Source organism: Mycetomoellerius zeteki, unplaced genomic scaffold, assembly GCF_001594055.1.
Source record: "Mycetomoellerius zeteki isolate Tzet28-1 unplaced genomic scaffold, Tzet1.0 scaffold707, whole genome shotgun sequence".
NCBI classification, from domain to species: domain Eukaryota; kingdom Metazoa; phylum Arthropoda; class Insecta; order Hymenoptera; family Formicidae; genus Mycetomoellerius; species Mycetomoellerius zeteki.
The window spans coordinates 500,713-518,533 of NW_017257728.1; the positions used below are offsets into that span (position 1 = coordinate 500,713).

The following is a 17,821-nucleotide window of genomic DNA, read 5'->3' on the forward strand; positions in this document are numbered from 1 at the left end:
CACGCATATGTATATAATATTTTATAAAAGAATAAAGTTAAAATATTCATAGCGATTTTCTGTGTAAACAGAAATAATATATAGCACATAATGTAATCAACATAACAAAATATATAAAATCCTACGGTAAAGATCATGCAGTTTACAAAACTAACTACTAAGAAGTATAGTATGACTCTCATATACAAATTAAAAGTGTATTAGATATATATTACATTAGGTACAAATTATGCGAATTTACAGCTAACTTTTAAAAATAGGGAAAGTCGATGACTGTAATAAATCGCATATCACTTTTCAGCGCTGATAATTCTACAGCTTTTAAAATTACTGATGTGTTGGTGGATGTCTTTGTTGCTGTCTCGATTCGCCAACTTTCACTAAACCAAAGAAACTTTTATCATAATGGAAAAGAGTGAATCTCGCTGATCCAATATCCTTTAAGACTAGGTGATCGCCTGTTTGAAGAAAGGTTACTTGGGCTGAGAAACATGAACGGCTTTTGTGATCCACACCTGGGCTATACATCTAAAAATTATATTTGCTATTTTGTACTTTCATACAATTTTTATATTTCAAATGATTACACACATTTGGATCCATAAAGTCGAAACGTTTGCTTATGTAGTTTAATCGCATTTATTTTGAGAATAATAATTAACGAAAATCAATCTGCTCTTTTGGTTCTTTTAGTCTACGATTTTTATATATTTGAATTTATATTCATTATATAGAGTCTTTCTGACAATCATTAATTACTAAAATTCCTTCTTTAGCGTTTTCCAATCCTTACCATGCACTGCAATAAATGTTTGCCATTCACCAGTATGCGAAAGCCAGTCTCGTCGTGTCCGTCTAGATAGTGGATCTGTGCGTACACGAGATACAATCCTGGTTCATGAACGGTAAGTTTGCCATCGTTAGCAAGTGTGAAGTGCCTGCTCATGCCAAGATCGGCAACCCACTCACTCGGCTGCCATGCCCTGAAAACGCCGTCGTGGTGTCGTACCCTGCCGTTACCGGTGTGCTCGTCCCGCGATGAGAAGAGACTGCTGTCCGCCCCATAATGGATAGCGTAAACCTGCCGTGGTGCACGCAAATGCCTTCGAGTCAATCTCCGATGATTTTCCCTTGCAGCCACTTCGTGATTCTAATTCAATTACAACGCTCTGTGTTGTTCACTCGACTATTGTGAGGAATTTAGTGCACCGATTTCATCTACGCCGCGTAACCCCTTAACAATTATTACCCACCTGAACGGCTTGTCGAATCTCAGTTTTATTTTTTGAGATATCGCGATTTCGCCAGCTGATCCTTCTGTCGTTTATAGTTTCCGTGTTTTCATTTTCATATCTGTCAGGTTGAGTAATCCCCTCGCTTGACCAATCATGGCGCGCCGAAGGAATCGTCTCCAGCGCATTGACGTGATACTTCTTTGGGGGATGTCTGTCTCAGAAAACAGTTGATTTAATAAATTTGACCGAAAATATCAAATTTATTTATCCCGTGTTACATTCGATCTCTTTCTACTTCTTCAACTTTCAATTGGTCTAATTTAATGTAATCATTAACGATCGTCATTTCTAAGAATTCAACTTATTAAAGTTCAACGGTGATGCAAGGATTGAAAATGAGAATAGAATGATATTGATTCTAAAGAATTCCACTTTGAACAGAAATGTTTAAAATATTTTTTTGATATATCCGTCATTTTATGATTTTTGTTTAAAAACTTATACTTAGACTGCAGAATGTACCCTTATTAAGGTCAAAATTGACCTTAATAACTCACATTTTACCAAGCTCACGTACACGTATTGCGGTCCAAGCATTTGATTTATCTCCTTGGCTATTCTTTTGTTTTCGAAAGTCGAAATTGAAAAGCCAAAGTTGAAAAGCCAAAGATTCGATATTCCAAAAATTCAAGCTACTGTAATAACTATGATCTACCAACTAAAGATTACAAAAAAAAAGTATACTCAACAGAGATACAAAGATTGAAAATAAGAATAAAGTAGTGTATTGATTGTAAGGATTCTATTTTGTATAATAAAAAAATGTTTAAAAATATTTTTTTGGTATATTCTTTACTTTATGTAATTTTTTTCTCAATTTCTGAACTATACTGTATAAATACTTACGCTGTTGGATCTGTCCCAGAATTGTCATTCGTGTTGTTCTCACCGTTTGCATAAGAACGCGCTCTGGATACAACAATCCTCCTAGTATTATGTCGTTTGCCATTCGTTTCATCTCTCACAAAATCGTCAATCGAGCCGTCATTCACCGATCGCTTTGATTTAATACTCTCTTTGGTGTATTCTGAATTTCTAGCTTCCCTGGTGACGACATCAGGTTTGTGTCTGGTACTGTTTACGTCTTTCATCTTTTTCTCATGATTCAATTGCCCTTTGTGTCCCCCTTTAAGACTCTCTCGTTCAATATTTCTACATGCAATAAAAAATACAATTCAAAGTTGATAGTTAACGTTGTCTGTCCATTTTTTTTATATACATAGTACATAGTCGTGCCATAAATTTTTTTACTATTAAGAAAAATGGTTACTGAGAAAATTATTTCATAATTAAAATAAAAAGCAGCACGTGTGTGGAATGTATATTCGTTTTATTGAATTTACTAATTGTAATATAAAAATAATGATTAAAAATTCACTTTTTTTTATTTCACTGTAAATGTTTTCGAACAGTCGCTCTATAAATTCTCGCAACACGCAAAATTTCAACGCTGCTGCATTCAAAACTTAGAATAAATCTTTTTGTTTAAATTTCGGAGAAAAGAGCTAAATCTCACCGAAATATCGAGATATTAAAGATTAATTTAGCAGTTATATTCAAGAATTTTACAACAGTTGCAAAGCTGTTTTTTCTGCTGAACGCAGCCATTGTTATCTAACCATTTATATGTGATTTAAAATTTTATATCAAATGGCAGAGAGTTAAAAAATCAGGCGGTGATCACAGATGACCACTATGACAGTAAGTGTTAATAGCCATTCCGGCCTCTTTCTTCTAAAAAATCGCGAATTCTTAGATTAAGAACCTACAAAAATTTGCTCAACTTATCTTATTACAAAATATTATTTTCTAAAAAAATAATGTATAATGCATTGCCAGCGCCTCACTTATGATTTCCTCGTATGTCCTTTTCGAAGTCCTGTCCATGCTTCTCTTCCACCTTGCGTAAGGCTGCCAGCAACTCAACCATGTCCTCATTGGCACCGGGATCCGGGGACGTAGGTATTGGTATCGATGTAGTCGTGATATCAAGAAAATCGGACGGTCTGGCGCCATAAGTCAAGGGAGTATGGTAGTCGCCGGAATAGTCGTGCGATGCGGAACCATCATCATCGTAATTAGAGTCGTAATCGGCGTTATCAATGTCTGCCTCGCCTGGATCATTATCCTCGGTAGACTCTTCAGCATACAACTATAATGCATTGTTATACATTCGTATGTAAAATGTTTCATATGAACTACGCGGTTTATTCTATATATGTAAATATCCTGTATGTGTAACAAAAATTTTCCATCGAGCAACTCAACTGTATGATCACGTAGTTATTGGTATTGTCAATTAGTGACGGACGTCTGATACGTGGAAGCGCATCAATAATAGCACTTGTGGTATAATTTCCTTTTTGACGACAATTAAAGTAATTGCTGCCTCTAAAAGCGGCATGAACAACGCTCTGTGTAATGGGGAATTCCAGCATAGAAATTTTGTTCCAGTATAGAATCTTTTTTTGACTGAAGAAACTTCAACTATTATACAATTTTTTTTATATCTTTAACAGTTTAATTGTATTTTGATATTTGATTAAGCGTAATAATTCACGCGATAAGTTGATTCGAGTTATTTATAGTAAATTCGATTGGATGCGCACTGATGCGTATACTGAAAAAAAGTGGTAATATAGCTACCGAATGTTAAGGAGAATAATTTCAATCAAATGTTCGGTTAATACAACTTTTTATTGCTAGATTCGTTCGTTTTATGTAAAGACGCGTCGAAATTTAGCAAAATTTTATTTTCCAAAGCATGAAAGGCGTTTCTCTTGAATGCGAACAACAAAGACTTCTTGTTTGTTTAGGAGAAGAAATATGGCTTTTGTAGAAAAAAGTTTTAAAAAGATATATTTTGATATTGAAAAGATACTATTCATGATTTCAATGACAGTATTATTATAGATTATCCTAATGAGAATCATAAATTCAAACACAGATAGAGCCTTATTCTAGTGCTAATTAAGTATCAACGCATTTTACATGGATTAATAAGCACAATCCTGTTTGATTTCCTCTCCTTCATGTTAAAGCTTCATAGACAATTAAGAAAGGGATAAACTTCTATAATACTTGATATTATGTCAAATTAGTGCCCTTAAATGGATTTACTGTCATTTATTGCTTTTTTTGTGCCGTCACGAGCTGCATTGATTATTAGAAAATTTCACTAATAGCAAACAGGACAAAAAGAAACGCAATTTGTCTTTTCTTTTCTTGAATAACTATACGAAGGAAATATTCAGCAATCATGCGCGCCAATTCGTTTACTTACTGCAGGAACCTACCTGTTCCTCGAAGGCCTTTAGCTCGTCCATAAGGTCCTGCTCCAGAAACCGATGCTTCAGGATATCGACGTCTCTTCTCAACTGTTCAATTTCGCGAGTGTTCGACAACAGCTTCCAACTCTGAAGGCCGAGGCAGAGAACAGCGGCCATAAGGGCGGCTACGCTCAAAATCGTGTTTCTGCTCGGTCTTACGAGCCGCGATCGGTTGAACCCTTGTTCGAGGTCGGAGTGCGAGATGCTCAAGTTCTCCCGCGAAAAGTTCAGGAATGACCTCGTCTCCTCTTTGGCAGGCGCGTTCCTCATTAACTTTTGCTTCATCCTCACCGCGTTGCTTTCTTCCCCGGATAGCATGGACGTCATCGCGGAAATTGAACGATTTTCAGCGGGAGAATGATTGTGTGTATGTATCCGTGTAAGTTTGACGCAAATACGATTTACATATTCATACGTATATCTTCACGATTTGATTTGATGATAAACGAAGAACTTCATCCTCGCATCGATTTTACGATATGTCAAGAAACCATCCTTCCGTAAAAGCTATGCGTTGCTGCAAATTCTTTGTTTTCTCTAGTACAGCAACATTTTCATCCTATAGAGAATTTGTTTTCTTTTACTGAAGACTACCCAATTTAAAGATTAGGTCTGTTTTTTATTGCTGCACTTTCTGAACTAGTACACATACTGCAATAAGTTGAAGTGAAACAAATATACGTTTGTTTCACTTCAACTTATTGCACCGGTTCAAAGAGCAACAATAAAAAAACAGACCTATTGTATCTTACATTCATGTCATGTGTTTAGGCATTTAAATTTAAACGTACTCAACTATTTTCCGCACTAAATTTATTTACTGCGAATTTATATGTGTTCTAAATAAACTTATATCAGACTAGACATTGAGATTCATGTTGAAATGGAGGTCGAAATTGATCAATCAGAAGAAAGAAAACGAAATAATTGTTTAGTAAACTCTTCCTTGATTGGTCAAATTCAATCTCAGTCTCTAGTCTGATACCGGCTTAAAAAGTTTTGTATCTGCAGTTCTAAGGAGAAAGAATTATATTCCTCTTTGGTTTAACTAAACAAATTCTGATGCGATCAGAGTTTTATTATTACCAATTGATAAGGTGCAAAAACTTGTCTTGTTATTGATACGTTATCACTATTACACACATTAGTTTCTTGCCAACGAATATATAAAGTTCATTTAAGTTTTATAAGTGGACAAACACAAACACTTCAATCATCGCAAAGAACGCTAATCGCATTTCAGCCAATTGGACTCAGATAGGAGATAATAGAGAACTAAGACGTGTCTTGTTTTATGCTCGAATCCCGTTGCTTCTGACGATATAATATACATTATATAACGAAAAAGAATAAGATTCTGTCTAAATTATTACGAGAAAAAAATATTTAACTCCGAAAGAAATCGATGAGTAGCTTTCCGCATTCGCGGAATAGACGCGTTCACCTAATTGTACATTTTCGAAGATTTACGATATACGAAGACGTTAAATATCCCACACTGGTCCTGTCCCGTTTTAAAACCTGTCCGGTGAGTTCCTCCCCCTCCCCCCTAAAGGTAGAGAACTACAAGAGGACCTCCTCTATCCTCGCCTTTTCTCTTTCGCTCTTTTGTATCTGAGTCTCATCATTTTTCCGCACTCTTATCCTGCGGCAAAAGATACACAAGGAATAGATCACGTTTATTTCAAAATCAAAGAAGGATTAAGAGAAAACCTTGATTCAATCCGAAAAGAACTCTCAAATGTACCGATTTTTGTAGAAAGAATTCGATAAATTTTGACAATAAAACATAATTAATATTTTAACAATAAAACATAATTAATATTTTGATATGTTTGAGATTAAATTGAATAATCTAATCTAATTTTCACTTCTATCTGACTTCTATCTGAATCCAATTTAATCAAATTATTTTTCTATTATCTGAAAATTTATATCTATGTACACGTTGCATAAGTTTTATTAAACAAGTGTAATATAAGAACAATAGAAATTTATTATACAATGTATTCATAAGTAATATCTTAGCTGTTGCAATAACATTAAATGTTTCATTTATTTGTATTTATCGTTAATTAATTACGTATATTTTCTAAATCAATTTAACGTAATTTTAAAATTTCAGAATCTCATATCGATAAATAAATAAAATGTTTGTTATCGATGTTTGTGTGATCAATAATTAAAACGAAACATACTTCATCCTGATTTAGATAATCCTTGCTTCACAATTTAATTTTCGAACACAATTATTAAAATTTTTATATTATATTGTAATTAATATATCAGTTTATCAATTTAAATTACTAGAGATCACACTTCGGCTCACTAATTCAATACTTCTCGTTTCACACATATATACTCTATAAACTTCACTTTTTATAAATATCGGAAATTAATGTTAATATGCGTTAATTTTCTCTTTAGGAGTAAATAAAAATAATTTATTTCACAAAGTAAAATTTATTTGTCTGATAGCGTGTTTCGATCTCTCTTTGTCGCTCATTATTAATATTTCCGGAGCACTTGCAGAGTTCAAAAGAACGCGTGCACAACAGTGTACATCCGTCGTCTACGATCGACACAAGCATACTGAAGAACAGGATGAAGCTCGTACGCGTTTATCACCGCGACGCCTTCATCTCTTGTCAGACGATGCGATATTACGCTAGATATATTTTTTACCGCGACATTAAACTTATGAACTTTATGTATATACGATGGCAGGAAATGAATGTATGTAATAAATGGTATTTATAATAAATATGTTTTATTTTAAGCTTATTAAATATTTCTATTAAATATTATAAAGAAACTATGCATTATATGGAAGACTATTGAATTACAAGTGTAATAATGTAAAATAAAGCTTGAAAATAAAAGCTCGAAATGAAGCTAATTAACAAAAGACAAAAATAATACAACGGAGAATGTAGGCAAATACACAAGACAAACAAAGTAACCGCAAGATGAAAAAATAAACACAATTACGACCACAATTAAGGAATTCGCATTGACCACGTCTGCAGGCTTCCAGTTACGCTTATTCTGCTTGAGTCAATAATAAACTTGAAAAACATACGGTACAACTACGAGTTAATAAGGAAGACTTGCTTGCAATAATAATTTTAATATAGATTATCTAGCCACATTAAAGCTTATTTATCAAAACAAAAAATATATATTTGATTAAGTAATATTAGTTACATTTACACTTTCTAAGTATATATAATATTATATACATATAATTGCATTCGCGAATATTTTTTTATTCTTAATTATGGATTGCTTTTCCTTTTTCTTTCTTTTCTTTTGCTTTAAATATTAAATACTTTAATTAGATCTAAAGTTAATCTCATTAAAATTTATTTGGCAAGATTTATTGAATAAAGATAAGAGGAAAAGAAAAAAGAGGAGAAATATAAAATAAATTTGAAATTTATCTTTCTATTTCTAATCCATATAATATAATTTATGTAATCCCACATAATAGAAAGAAATAGTGGAATAAATTTTTAAAATATTTCGCTAGGAAAATTTTCGAACATAGTTTGAAATGTAGGTATTTATAATTTCATTAATGTCATTATTAGATATCGGATTTTTATGCAGATATTTTTTGCAGCATGTACAAAATATGCAAATTTGCACAAATATGCAAATATGCACAATATGTACAAATAAATATGCATTTTTAGAACGCTTCTTTAATGAGACAAATTTCTATTTTTACGTTACTTTCTAATCTGCTTTCTAAAAAAAATATGAAATTGCATAAAAATCCGATGTCTAGTCATTATTGTCATAAAGTAATTAATTAGAGTCCATCAGTTGTAGAATTCTTTCTTTCTCTCTTTTACGGCATTCAATGCTAATATTGTAATAGCCGATAAAATGCCACAAAGAAAGAAGCTTTCCTGGAATATACACGGCTGTCTGTCTTCTGTATGCATTACTGAGAAATTAAATAATTCAGGCATGACATCACACTGGCGTCTGCACTTAAAACTTAAAGCCACGGCTTACCGCAGGATAAATTAAGACGATAAAATAAAAGCTTCTCAGAATTAATGCTCTCGCGATCTAAACGTGACTCTTACGTTGATTATTGCAACTATTCAACTGTAATTTGTTTATTTATGAAAATTGCTTGTTAATCATTGTGGCAATACTAATAATGATATTTATGCAGCTAAACGAATATTTGATTAAATAATATTTGCATAATTGAACATGTGATTAAATTGAGCAATTTTGCCTAGTAGACAAATTATTAAAAAATAATAATTAATTGCATTGCAGTCTCACACACACACACACACACGCGCGCGCGCGCGCGCGCGCGCGCGTTCAAATAATATCAACTTGGAAATCCCATGACTAATCGGCGGTCATTTAATAAGCGTGCGGAAGTAATGAACGTAATTGTATCTAATCGTTGTTATCATCTGTAGTTTTCCTATTATCAGTTATTACTATAGAGTACTACTATAGAGTTATTACTATAGAGTATACCATGAACTCTTTGTTTTGGTTTGTAAAATATAGTTTATTCAGCATTTTCAAAATCTAATGTAAGCTTTCTTTAAACAAAATAACTCTACATACATAAATAATATATATATATATAATACATAAATAATATGTACATATAACATACTCACATGTAATGTAATACCCGAATGTCAGTCAGGTTTTCATAAACATTTCTCAATACCACACTACAACTCTTCTTCATCTATCAGATTGTGTTTTATGCTCTTTTGATAATGGCTCATTGTCAGCTCTTGTAGTCTCAGATCTTTCTAAAACTTTCAAGTCAATAAATCTTGAACTGTTGATCGCCAAACTGCATCATTATTAATTCCACTCTATCACTCCTTCGTTCCTTATTCTTTACAAATCAATCTCAACAGATTTTTGTCCATAATCATTCTCCTAGCTTTTTTTCAATACCTAATATTTCATCAAGGTATTTTAAAATTCAATTCTTGGACCTTTACTTTTCAATCTTTTTGTTACCGATTTGCTCTGGCTATTATCTACAAGCTTTTTATATATATAGACGATGTCCTTCTCTTTATATTCTTCAAACTTTTCAAAGTCTGTTTTGTCACAACCATATTAAATAATCACCTTCAATAAATTGCTAATTGGTTGGTAACAAATGGATTGCATCTAAATCTCTCAAAATCTTCGTTTCTAATTACAAGCTGTTCTATTTTATAGGAGATAAACACACATTTTGAACATAGATATTAAAAGCAGAAAGATGAGAAAGTATACTTTTTCACTTTCCTGCTTTGTTTTATATCTTAAATCTTCTGTCACAATTCTTGACTTATATGTTGATATGCATCCTGGTCGTTTGAATACCATTGCGGCGATTACATCGCTACGATCTCACACACATAGAAAGCAGTAATTCAGAAAGTATAATAAGAAGAATAATATTCGAGAAAACTATAAATAATCATAACGCGAGATAAAAGGTTCGAGTCAGTTATTCGGAATACAATGCACACGACGCATACATATGTTGTACGAGCATACATATGTTGTATACGGTAGGATCAGTGTGGAATACAATAGCCAGTTTTCTAAACGAGTAACTTATTTCTTTTGTTCTTTCTTATTTCCGAGTCAATGAAAATATCTTTTTTATCCTGTTATATTTTTTTCTACATTTCTAGGTATAGGTAGTAACCTCGGCCTATTTTTTATGTTCTCGACTTAAACGATTTTTATTTTCTCAATTTAACAATAATATTTAGGTATGTATTAGACTAACAATCACATTAACTTTCGAAAGAAGATATGTTTATATAAGAATGATCTCGAACAAAGATAAAGCAGAGGAATGGATCTTGACTCTCGAGAACGCGAGGTCACGACACGTAGACACGATTCAAATTAGACGCGCTATTAAATAAATTGTCAAACTTTATTTTGCTGACGACGAGACTTTAATTATTTGCTTACCACCACATATCCCATGTTACAACTATATGTAGGCTCTTGTATATTTTCCTCTCAAAATGTACCCATTACATCACATCTTAAGATATAAACGGATATTATATATGATTATACGGAAAAGATGGCTATAGATTGACACTTCATCCATTGCGGGTGATGCAATTGGTATTTTCAATGTTATTATTGTTATGCATTTGCTTCCACTATTGAATGTTGACCGCTCCATTCAATAAAGTTATTATTATTATTATGGTTAGTATATTTTATCAATATACGTATACAGAGAATGACGTATATGATAAAATTATATTAACTATGTTTATGTTGCAAGGAAAGGAGTCACATTTTTGACGTCATAACTTCAGATGGTTATTGTGAAGAAACAGGAGCCTTAATACGAATTTAGAGCATCGCATGATGACTAATTAGTATTGCCATTGTAGAATTTTTTCTAACATGGCATTAATAACGGGACTTACGTGAGTGTCCCGGACTTTAAGTATAAAAACGTGATGAAATGTCGGTTTGAAGAAATTATGATGGAATTTACTACACGCGAGATAAAAACGGAAATATGTCTTACGTATTTGTTTACTTGTTTATTTACCGATATATAACATATTCAATAATAATACTCAATTGGATAATATAGACAACAAAAGCAGAACACAATTAATACAAATATCATATATATAATACTGACTGATGTAGGAAGTAAATTTGTAAACGAATTTATAAAAAGCAATCCCCATTCATAATTTATATATATCTTTGCTTTTCTTGGAGATAACAAATAACCGATGTGTAAGTTTGGTTCTGGATGGAACTCTCGTATTCTTTATCGGTTATAATACTTGGAAAAAATAACGAACAATATACCTACATTCTGAAATAAAGAAAGACCTATTTTGTATTTTCTATTTTTAAGTTGCAGTCCGATAGTCACTGCCAATACTGAATGAGAAATTTTAATCTCTATATTTCTAAAATTTATTTGTATTTATGCATAAAATATGAAGTACAGAAACATAGAAAGTATATACAAGAGTGTATTTACAATGACGATATACAAAACTTACGAATTAACATGAGTATATATTATAGTTCGCTTTTATACATGTTTACGTGTGATACGCACTAACGAGCTTCGTCATTAATAACTTACGCCACTTACGTTTGAGTACACCTACGCGTACACAACTTATACTATAAATACAAAAATTATTTGGTAATCGTTGGTACCATCAAGAGAGTACTAATTCTCTGTCAAGAATTAAATCGATTTACCCATAAAATCCTTTTACATCTCCTTTCTTTTGTGTTATTTCTGTATTTGTGAAGTTTCACATCTATAAACTCATAGTTACGATGGAATATCCATATAGTAAAATATCTTATCGTATAATGAATTAGCTGATTGTTTGAAAAGTGATATTCCTCTCTTACGCTGCTCTCTTAGTACTCACGTTTGTCATGTGATAACCACGTTAGAAAGGGAGCGAGAGAAAAAGCGTGCTACGATAATTTTTGTGCTACTAAAATAAAATTGATAGAAAACTTCAAGAATACCATTTAATAATTTATTTTTTTAATGATTTCATAATGCGGACATTCGATTGTACCTGCGATGAAATGAAGTAGCGCTTATCATTGATTCAATGTAAAACTGGTCTCAAACATATCTTTAAAAAAATTGTTAAATCAAAAGATTTTATTATCTGAATTGCCTCGCATGTCTTAATTACTTTAAAATTGATCTGACTGATTCGATCATTCTAGATACTAAAACCCTTATGACTAATTCTTTATATTATTGAAATAGAATCACACGCATACAAGATGGTTAATAAAAACGTAATAACGCTTAAGGGAAAATTTCTAAGATTATTTTAAGAGAATTTTATTATTGAGGCTATAATAGTATTTGAGTTATAAGTATTTAACATTAACGAATCAGGTCGCTGAAAGGTTTGCACGCTCAAGTATGAAATAGAAATAAAACGTTATCTTTTAATTCTTTTTGTTAATGACTTTTTAAGTCGAAGTATCGACTGCCAACTAAAATTTCTTAGAAGTCACTTAGGATGACGACCTTGACAACATATGTCAAGGTCAATCCCATTGAAGATGGTTTCCCCTTCCTTAATATTTACTAAAATTTTTTACATAATTATTAATTTTACATAATTACACGTATAAATGGTTGTGTGTAATTATGCAAAACTATATATGTCCATATATAAATGATACATATAATTATACATAATTATATGTACTAGTGTATAAATAATCTGCAGAAAAGTTTTATTACTAAAGTATTATTGATGACTGATGAGCATCACATTAAAATTTAAAATACATTTAAAAAATGATTCAAAAGTTTTCAGGGGCACATTCTAAAAAAATTTGAGAACCTCCAGGAGAGTCGCCACTTCGATTTGCATATGACTCCTGTAGCGGAATTCTGTAACTCGTTATGCAATTGTTATGTACTCATAACGACAGTCGCGCAAATATTTCATATAGTAAAAAAAGCTGCGCAACTGTTGTTATGAACTCATAACAACTGCATAACAAGTTACAGAATTCCACTGCTGAGACGCTATTCTGTAACTGTTTTACAGGCCTACCGACAGTTGTCGGTGTCATTGCGCAGCTTTTTCACCATATAAAATATCTATGCAACAACACTGACAACTGTCGGAAGGCATGTAAAGACAGTTACAGAATAGGGATCCTGGTCGTTTTCTTCTTACGAGCAGCGCGTCCACCTCGTGATAGAGACGTGTACTTACTTACCTCTTATATATAATTATATAAAATTTTATATGAACTATAATAAATCATGTATAAATATATATGAAAATACATGAATCGTTATGTATATTCATATATAAATACACATAATAAGGAATTTATACATAATTATATACAAAAGTTAGACAGTGTTATATAAAATTATATATAATGAATTGTACCTAACTATAATATATATTTTTTTATATAATTTTATATCATTTTATATAGTTCTATACAATTATGTATGAACATTTTTTTACAGAGAATTGACAAGCAATTTAATAATACTAATGCTAGTGAATATTCTTGAAACATTGTAAAAATTTATGGTAAAAAATATCATTCCAACCAGGATTCGAAATTGAAACTTCCTCATTTCGTGTTGGGCATCTCATCAATTCGATCATTCTGGCATGTGATAATATAAAAAAAAATAAATAAAAATAATATATTTTATGAAAATCTCATCTTTTTCAGATGACATATAAATAAATAGTAGTAAGTAAAATTCGAAAAATGTTCAAACAATACAATGAGCGAAAGAAGCCATATTTGGTTAAAGTATATCTTGGTGTCTAATGATATTTTTATGTAAATTTTATAATTTTCAGTTCAAGATTACTGTGCACGAATTATTTATCAGTCTTGAAATATGTTATTTTTACACGTACTCACATAATAATCATTATCTTGATGAAATAGATAGTCGACTTTCGTCTTTAGCACTGTGAATTGTGTTACATCAGAGCGCACAAATTTTAAGTAACTTGATTCGCTAACTTTAAATACTTACAACACAAATACTTGCAACTTAAATACCTATAATATAAAAATTATTAGCTTTGAAAATTGTGGTATTAGAACTTTTGTCTCAAAACGATCTCAATAATCTATCCTTAAGTGTTGTTACGATCTTAATGGAACATCCTATATACATATATAATGATTAAATTAAACAATCTATTCAGGCACATTGATTTGTATAAAAATGATAAAATTATGCCCAACACGCAAAAATAATATTTTTTATAATAATCGTCAATAATAAAATTATTAACTTTTTTAGAGCAATCTCATATTTTAATTCTTTTTTTAGAGCAGTCTCATATCTTTATACTTTCGAAAGGCTCAAAAATAGTGCCTGAATAATAAAATTCCGAAAGAAATGAGGAAATATTGTTCATTTGATTATGAAATTATCATCTGGTTCAGCTGGCCTCTGCATCAACGAGTGCTGTTTTTCAATTCTATCAGTTGGCTGGGAAGCAAAGATCTAGTGGCAGCCGCAACTCTTAACAACCATGTTTTTATATTTCTTCAAGATGACATTGCTCTCGTCCAAGAAATACAAGACGGAAATGGCTGAAAGTTTGGTGGGTGCGCAGCATGGCTTGGGTACCTTGCCCGGACTCACCAAATGCACTAGAGTTTGAACTATTGCATGGTTAGTTGCGTTCATATGAGCGTTCAACGGGAAGTTGCATTCCCCGCTGCAATAATATGCATCGTACCCATCGGGTGCAATAATCCAATCCTATGCAACAAAATAAATTGTAAGAAATGACGCACATATAAATTTCTGACGTCTGGTTCCTCAACGCACACGTCGGATTCGTAGAAAACATACGATTCTTTGCCTGTGATACCGTAATCCGACACGGCCACCACCACGTCGCGGCGCGCCGTGAGAAACCAGAGTTTTAAAAGACACGCTAATTAATTGCTCACCTGCCACTGCAAATCGCGGAAGCTGACGTATAATGTTTGTATTTTGCAAGTTCGTGAATACTGTGCTCCAGGATCTGCGAAAATATATCTTTTATCACTGCACATATATATATTTTTTATTTATGAAATTTAATATAGAGAAAAGACGAATGAAGAAAGAGAGAGACCGGGACTCCAAAATATTTCGAAAAATATAAATTTTAAAATGAATTATTTAAGCATTAAAGATCTAGCTTTAATCGTTGGCTATTACTTCTATTTCTTATCGATAAATTTTAAAGAAGACTGTTTCAGATAAAAGTTATAAGGTTTAAAAAGATCTATTTACTAATCTTATCAGTTCGACCTTAAGTGACGTTGCTCTTTTTCAAACCTTTTCAAAGCACTATAATAATTTTATGAATCATCTTTAAGGACATATTTTAGACATCTAACATACAGTGACATAAACCTTTCTAGACATATTTCAGACGTCCAAGGACGTCAAATTGTTTCTTGGAATTATCTTTCGACCTTACCTTTGTAAGCTAGATTATCTTTCGATCTGTTTTCGTGATTTTACCATAAAAAGCTCGATAACTTCAAAACTGTTTACTTAAAGTAAAGATAAAATTATAGTGCTCTGAAAAGGTCTGAAGAAAGGCTATAAAAATATGCAATAAAAAAATAAGGAGCATCGTTTAAAAAATTCAAGATAATCTTGTCCTAATTTTGGCACGTCGAACTAATAGAATCATTAAATCGATCTTTTTAAACCCTACAACTTTTATTTGAAATAGGTTTTTATAAAACTTATATTTTTTCGAGATATTTCGGAGTCTCAGTATTTTTTTCTCACCCTGAGTATACATACGATATATCACATACATACATATATTGTATACATATTCTTCGTTTTTTCTTTATATAAATTATATATAAATATAAATACGTGTAAATTATGCTATTATATTATTATTACTATTATATTATCATATTTATTATATTATAAATTAAATTTGGATTGTAATATTTCATATTCGAATTTACCAGTGTAAGGATTATTCCGGTAATCCCAACTGGTGGCCTCACTCTTCTTCTTCCTCTTGGCGTCGCGCTTCTGTCGAACCTTGGATTCCCTTACTCCTGAACTCTTAAAATAGCCCACTATGAAGGGTTGCTTGTCTGGATCACCCCGAAATCCCATAATTCCGACATCCTCTGGTCTTACTTCATGCGCTATAATATATCAATTGAAGAAATAAATTAATGAAATCACTAACTGGCTCTTCTCAACTAATAACAATAGTAGTAACTTATTTTTCTTGAAACCAAAATATATAATATAGAGATACGATTAAATAATATAAAATAATTAAATAATATGATATACGAAACGAACATATTTTAAATAAAAGAAGAAAAACAGTAGAGAATAGAGAGAGAAGAGGAAACATGCATGATGGAAGTAATTCCACAGTAATTCCACCATGGGAATATGTTGAAAGTCGCTACAAATATCGATGCATCGTTACATCGATGCACTCTTGACGCACTAGAGGCGTTCTGCGAAAATCATGTTTTGCGAAAACAGGAGACTCTTGCTCACATATTTCGAATCTTTATTCCGTAAGTATCAGGTATACGTGTTTATTAGAATGGCCTGCGCGCACGCGGGTCTCAGGATTATTAATAGTCAACCTTCATGAATATTGAACGCTCAAGAATCTCGGCGTAAAGTCGAGCCAGCTTATCGTAGATATGCTAGACATTCACTTCCAACGCGTTTTAGATGTCTCGTTTTAATTACTCTGGAAAATTCCAAGTCTGCGGGGAGTTCGGATGTGCCCACGAAATTCGTATCAGTTCAAGCGATGTTTACGCATCTTTTCAATTTCACAATCGAAATCTGAAAACCCTTTTCGTTATAATTCATTTCGCCGATAACCCGATTGTGCATGTTAGAAAGTTATCGCGCCCGGTTCCACATCCCGTTCGCAGGCTTATTCTCTCTCGACGAATAAAGTCTTAAAAGGATGCTGGAATGACCAAATTATCACATTACAGTCGTATAAAATCTTCGAATTAACTGAACGGAATAAAAAATCCTTTTACAGGATTAAAGTAGACGCAAAATTAGGAGGGGGTGCAGTGGATTTTATACTAAAATCGAAAGAATGTTAAAAAATTTTTTAACTTTTTTTCGATAATCAATTCGAACACGGAGAGAATTTTCTTTTAAAATTTACCCTGAAAATATAGTAGTTGTGGTATAATAAACTATTTTAAAGATTTTTACCATGCACTTCAGTAAAATTGATCAAACTTATTTTATACTTCATTGTAGTTTTATTAAAGAGTGAGAGAGATTTACATTAAATTTACATAAATTCTTCGAAATACAATGTTGACCCACAACTGTCATATTTTCAAGGTAAATTCTAAGAAAAAATTCTCTCCGTGAAGATTTTTATACGACTGTAATGTGATAATTTGGTCACTCCAACATCCCCTTAAAAGGAGGAGATAAATCCCGTGATAAATCTCATCGATCGGGATCGCGGTCAGATCGGGAATGCGAGTCGACGACTAGAAGAGACCTCGTCGCAGCGAGAGATCGTATGTAAATAATCCCGAGTACTCGCGCCCGGCAGGGTACCGTGTGTTTCGAGTGTGCGCGAGTCCGAGAAAGCTAGTAAATTGACCGGCAGG

The 17,821-nt window shown here is 32.2% G+C and overlaps 2 protein-coding genes across 4 annotated transcripts in view; both read right to left on the reverse strand.

Annotated features, from left to right (window-relative positions):
• Positions 1-181: 181 nt before the first annotated feature.
• On the reverse strand, positions 182-6,884 carry egr (TNF superfamily member 12 eiger). 3 transcript variants are annotated; one of them, XM_018458208.1, is made up of 7 exons: positions 6,823-6,884; positions 4,592-5,141; positions 3,143-3,447; positions 2,142-2,447; positions 1,254-1,446; positions 794-1,150; positions 182-528 (listed from the first exon to the last, which is right to left on the reverse strand). In XM_018458208.1, exons 2-7 carry the CDS (start codon positions 4,949-4,951, stop codon positions 328-330), a joined length of 1,722 nt encoding a protein of 573 aa, XP_018313710.1. In that variant the 5' UTR covers positions 4,952-5,141; positions 6,823-6,884; the 3' UTR covers positions 182-327. The 3 variants fall into 3 exon arrangements, with proteins under 3 accessions (XP_018313710.1, XP_018313711.1, XP_018313709.1); XM_018458209.1 differs by having other exon boundaries at positions 794-1,081; positions 4,592-5,183; positions 6,823-6,867; XM_018458207.1 differs by having other exon boundaries at positions 4,592-5,183; positions 6,823-6,867.
• A 7,624-nt stretch (positions 6,885-14,508) lies between these two features.
• Positions 14,509-17,821, reverse strand: part of gbb (glass bottom boat) — an 18,826-nt gene continuing 15,513 nt past the window's right edge. The window contains exons 4-6 of the mRNA XM_018458241.1: positions 16,160-16,348; positions 15,131-15,204; positions 14,509-14,936 (exon numbers count right to left, since the gene is read on the reverse strand). Coding sequence (XP_018313743.1) covers positions 14,676-14,936; positions 15,131-15,204; positions 16,160-16,348 — 524 coding nt within the window. The 3' untranslated portion in view covers positions 14,509-14,675. The remainder of the gene's footprint in view (positions 14,937-15,130; positions 15,205-16,159; positions 16,349-17,821) is intronic.

Coding starts and splice junctions, on each gene's coding strand:
- egr (XM_018458208.1), bottom strand. CDS start 4,951: ATGACGTCCATGCTATCCGGGGAAGAAAGCAACGCGGTGAGGATGAAG. Junction 1,447..2,141: donor TCTGGGACAGATCCAACAGC/GTAAGTATTTAT, acceptor TTTCTGAGACAG/ACATCCCCCAAAGAAGTATC. Junction 1,151..1,253: donor AGATTCGACAAGCCGTTCAG/GTGGGTAATAAT, acceptor TAATTGAATTAG/AATCACGAAGTGGCTGCAAG.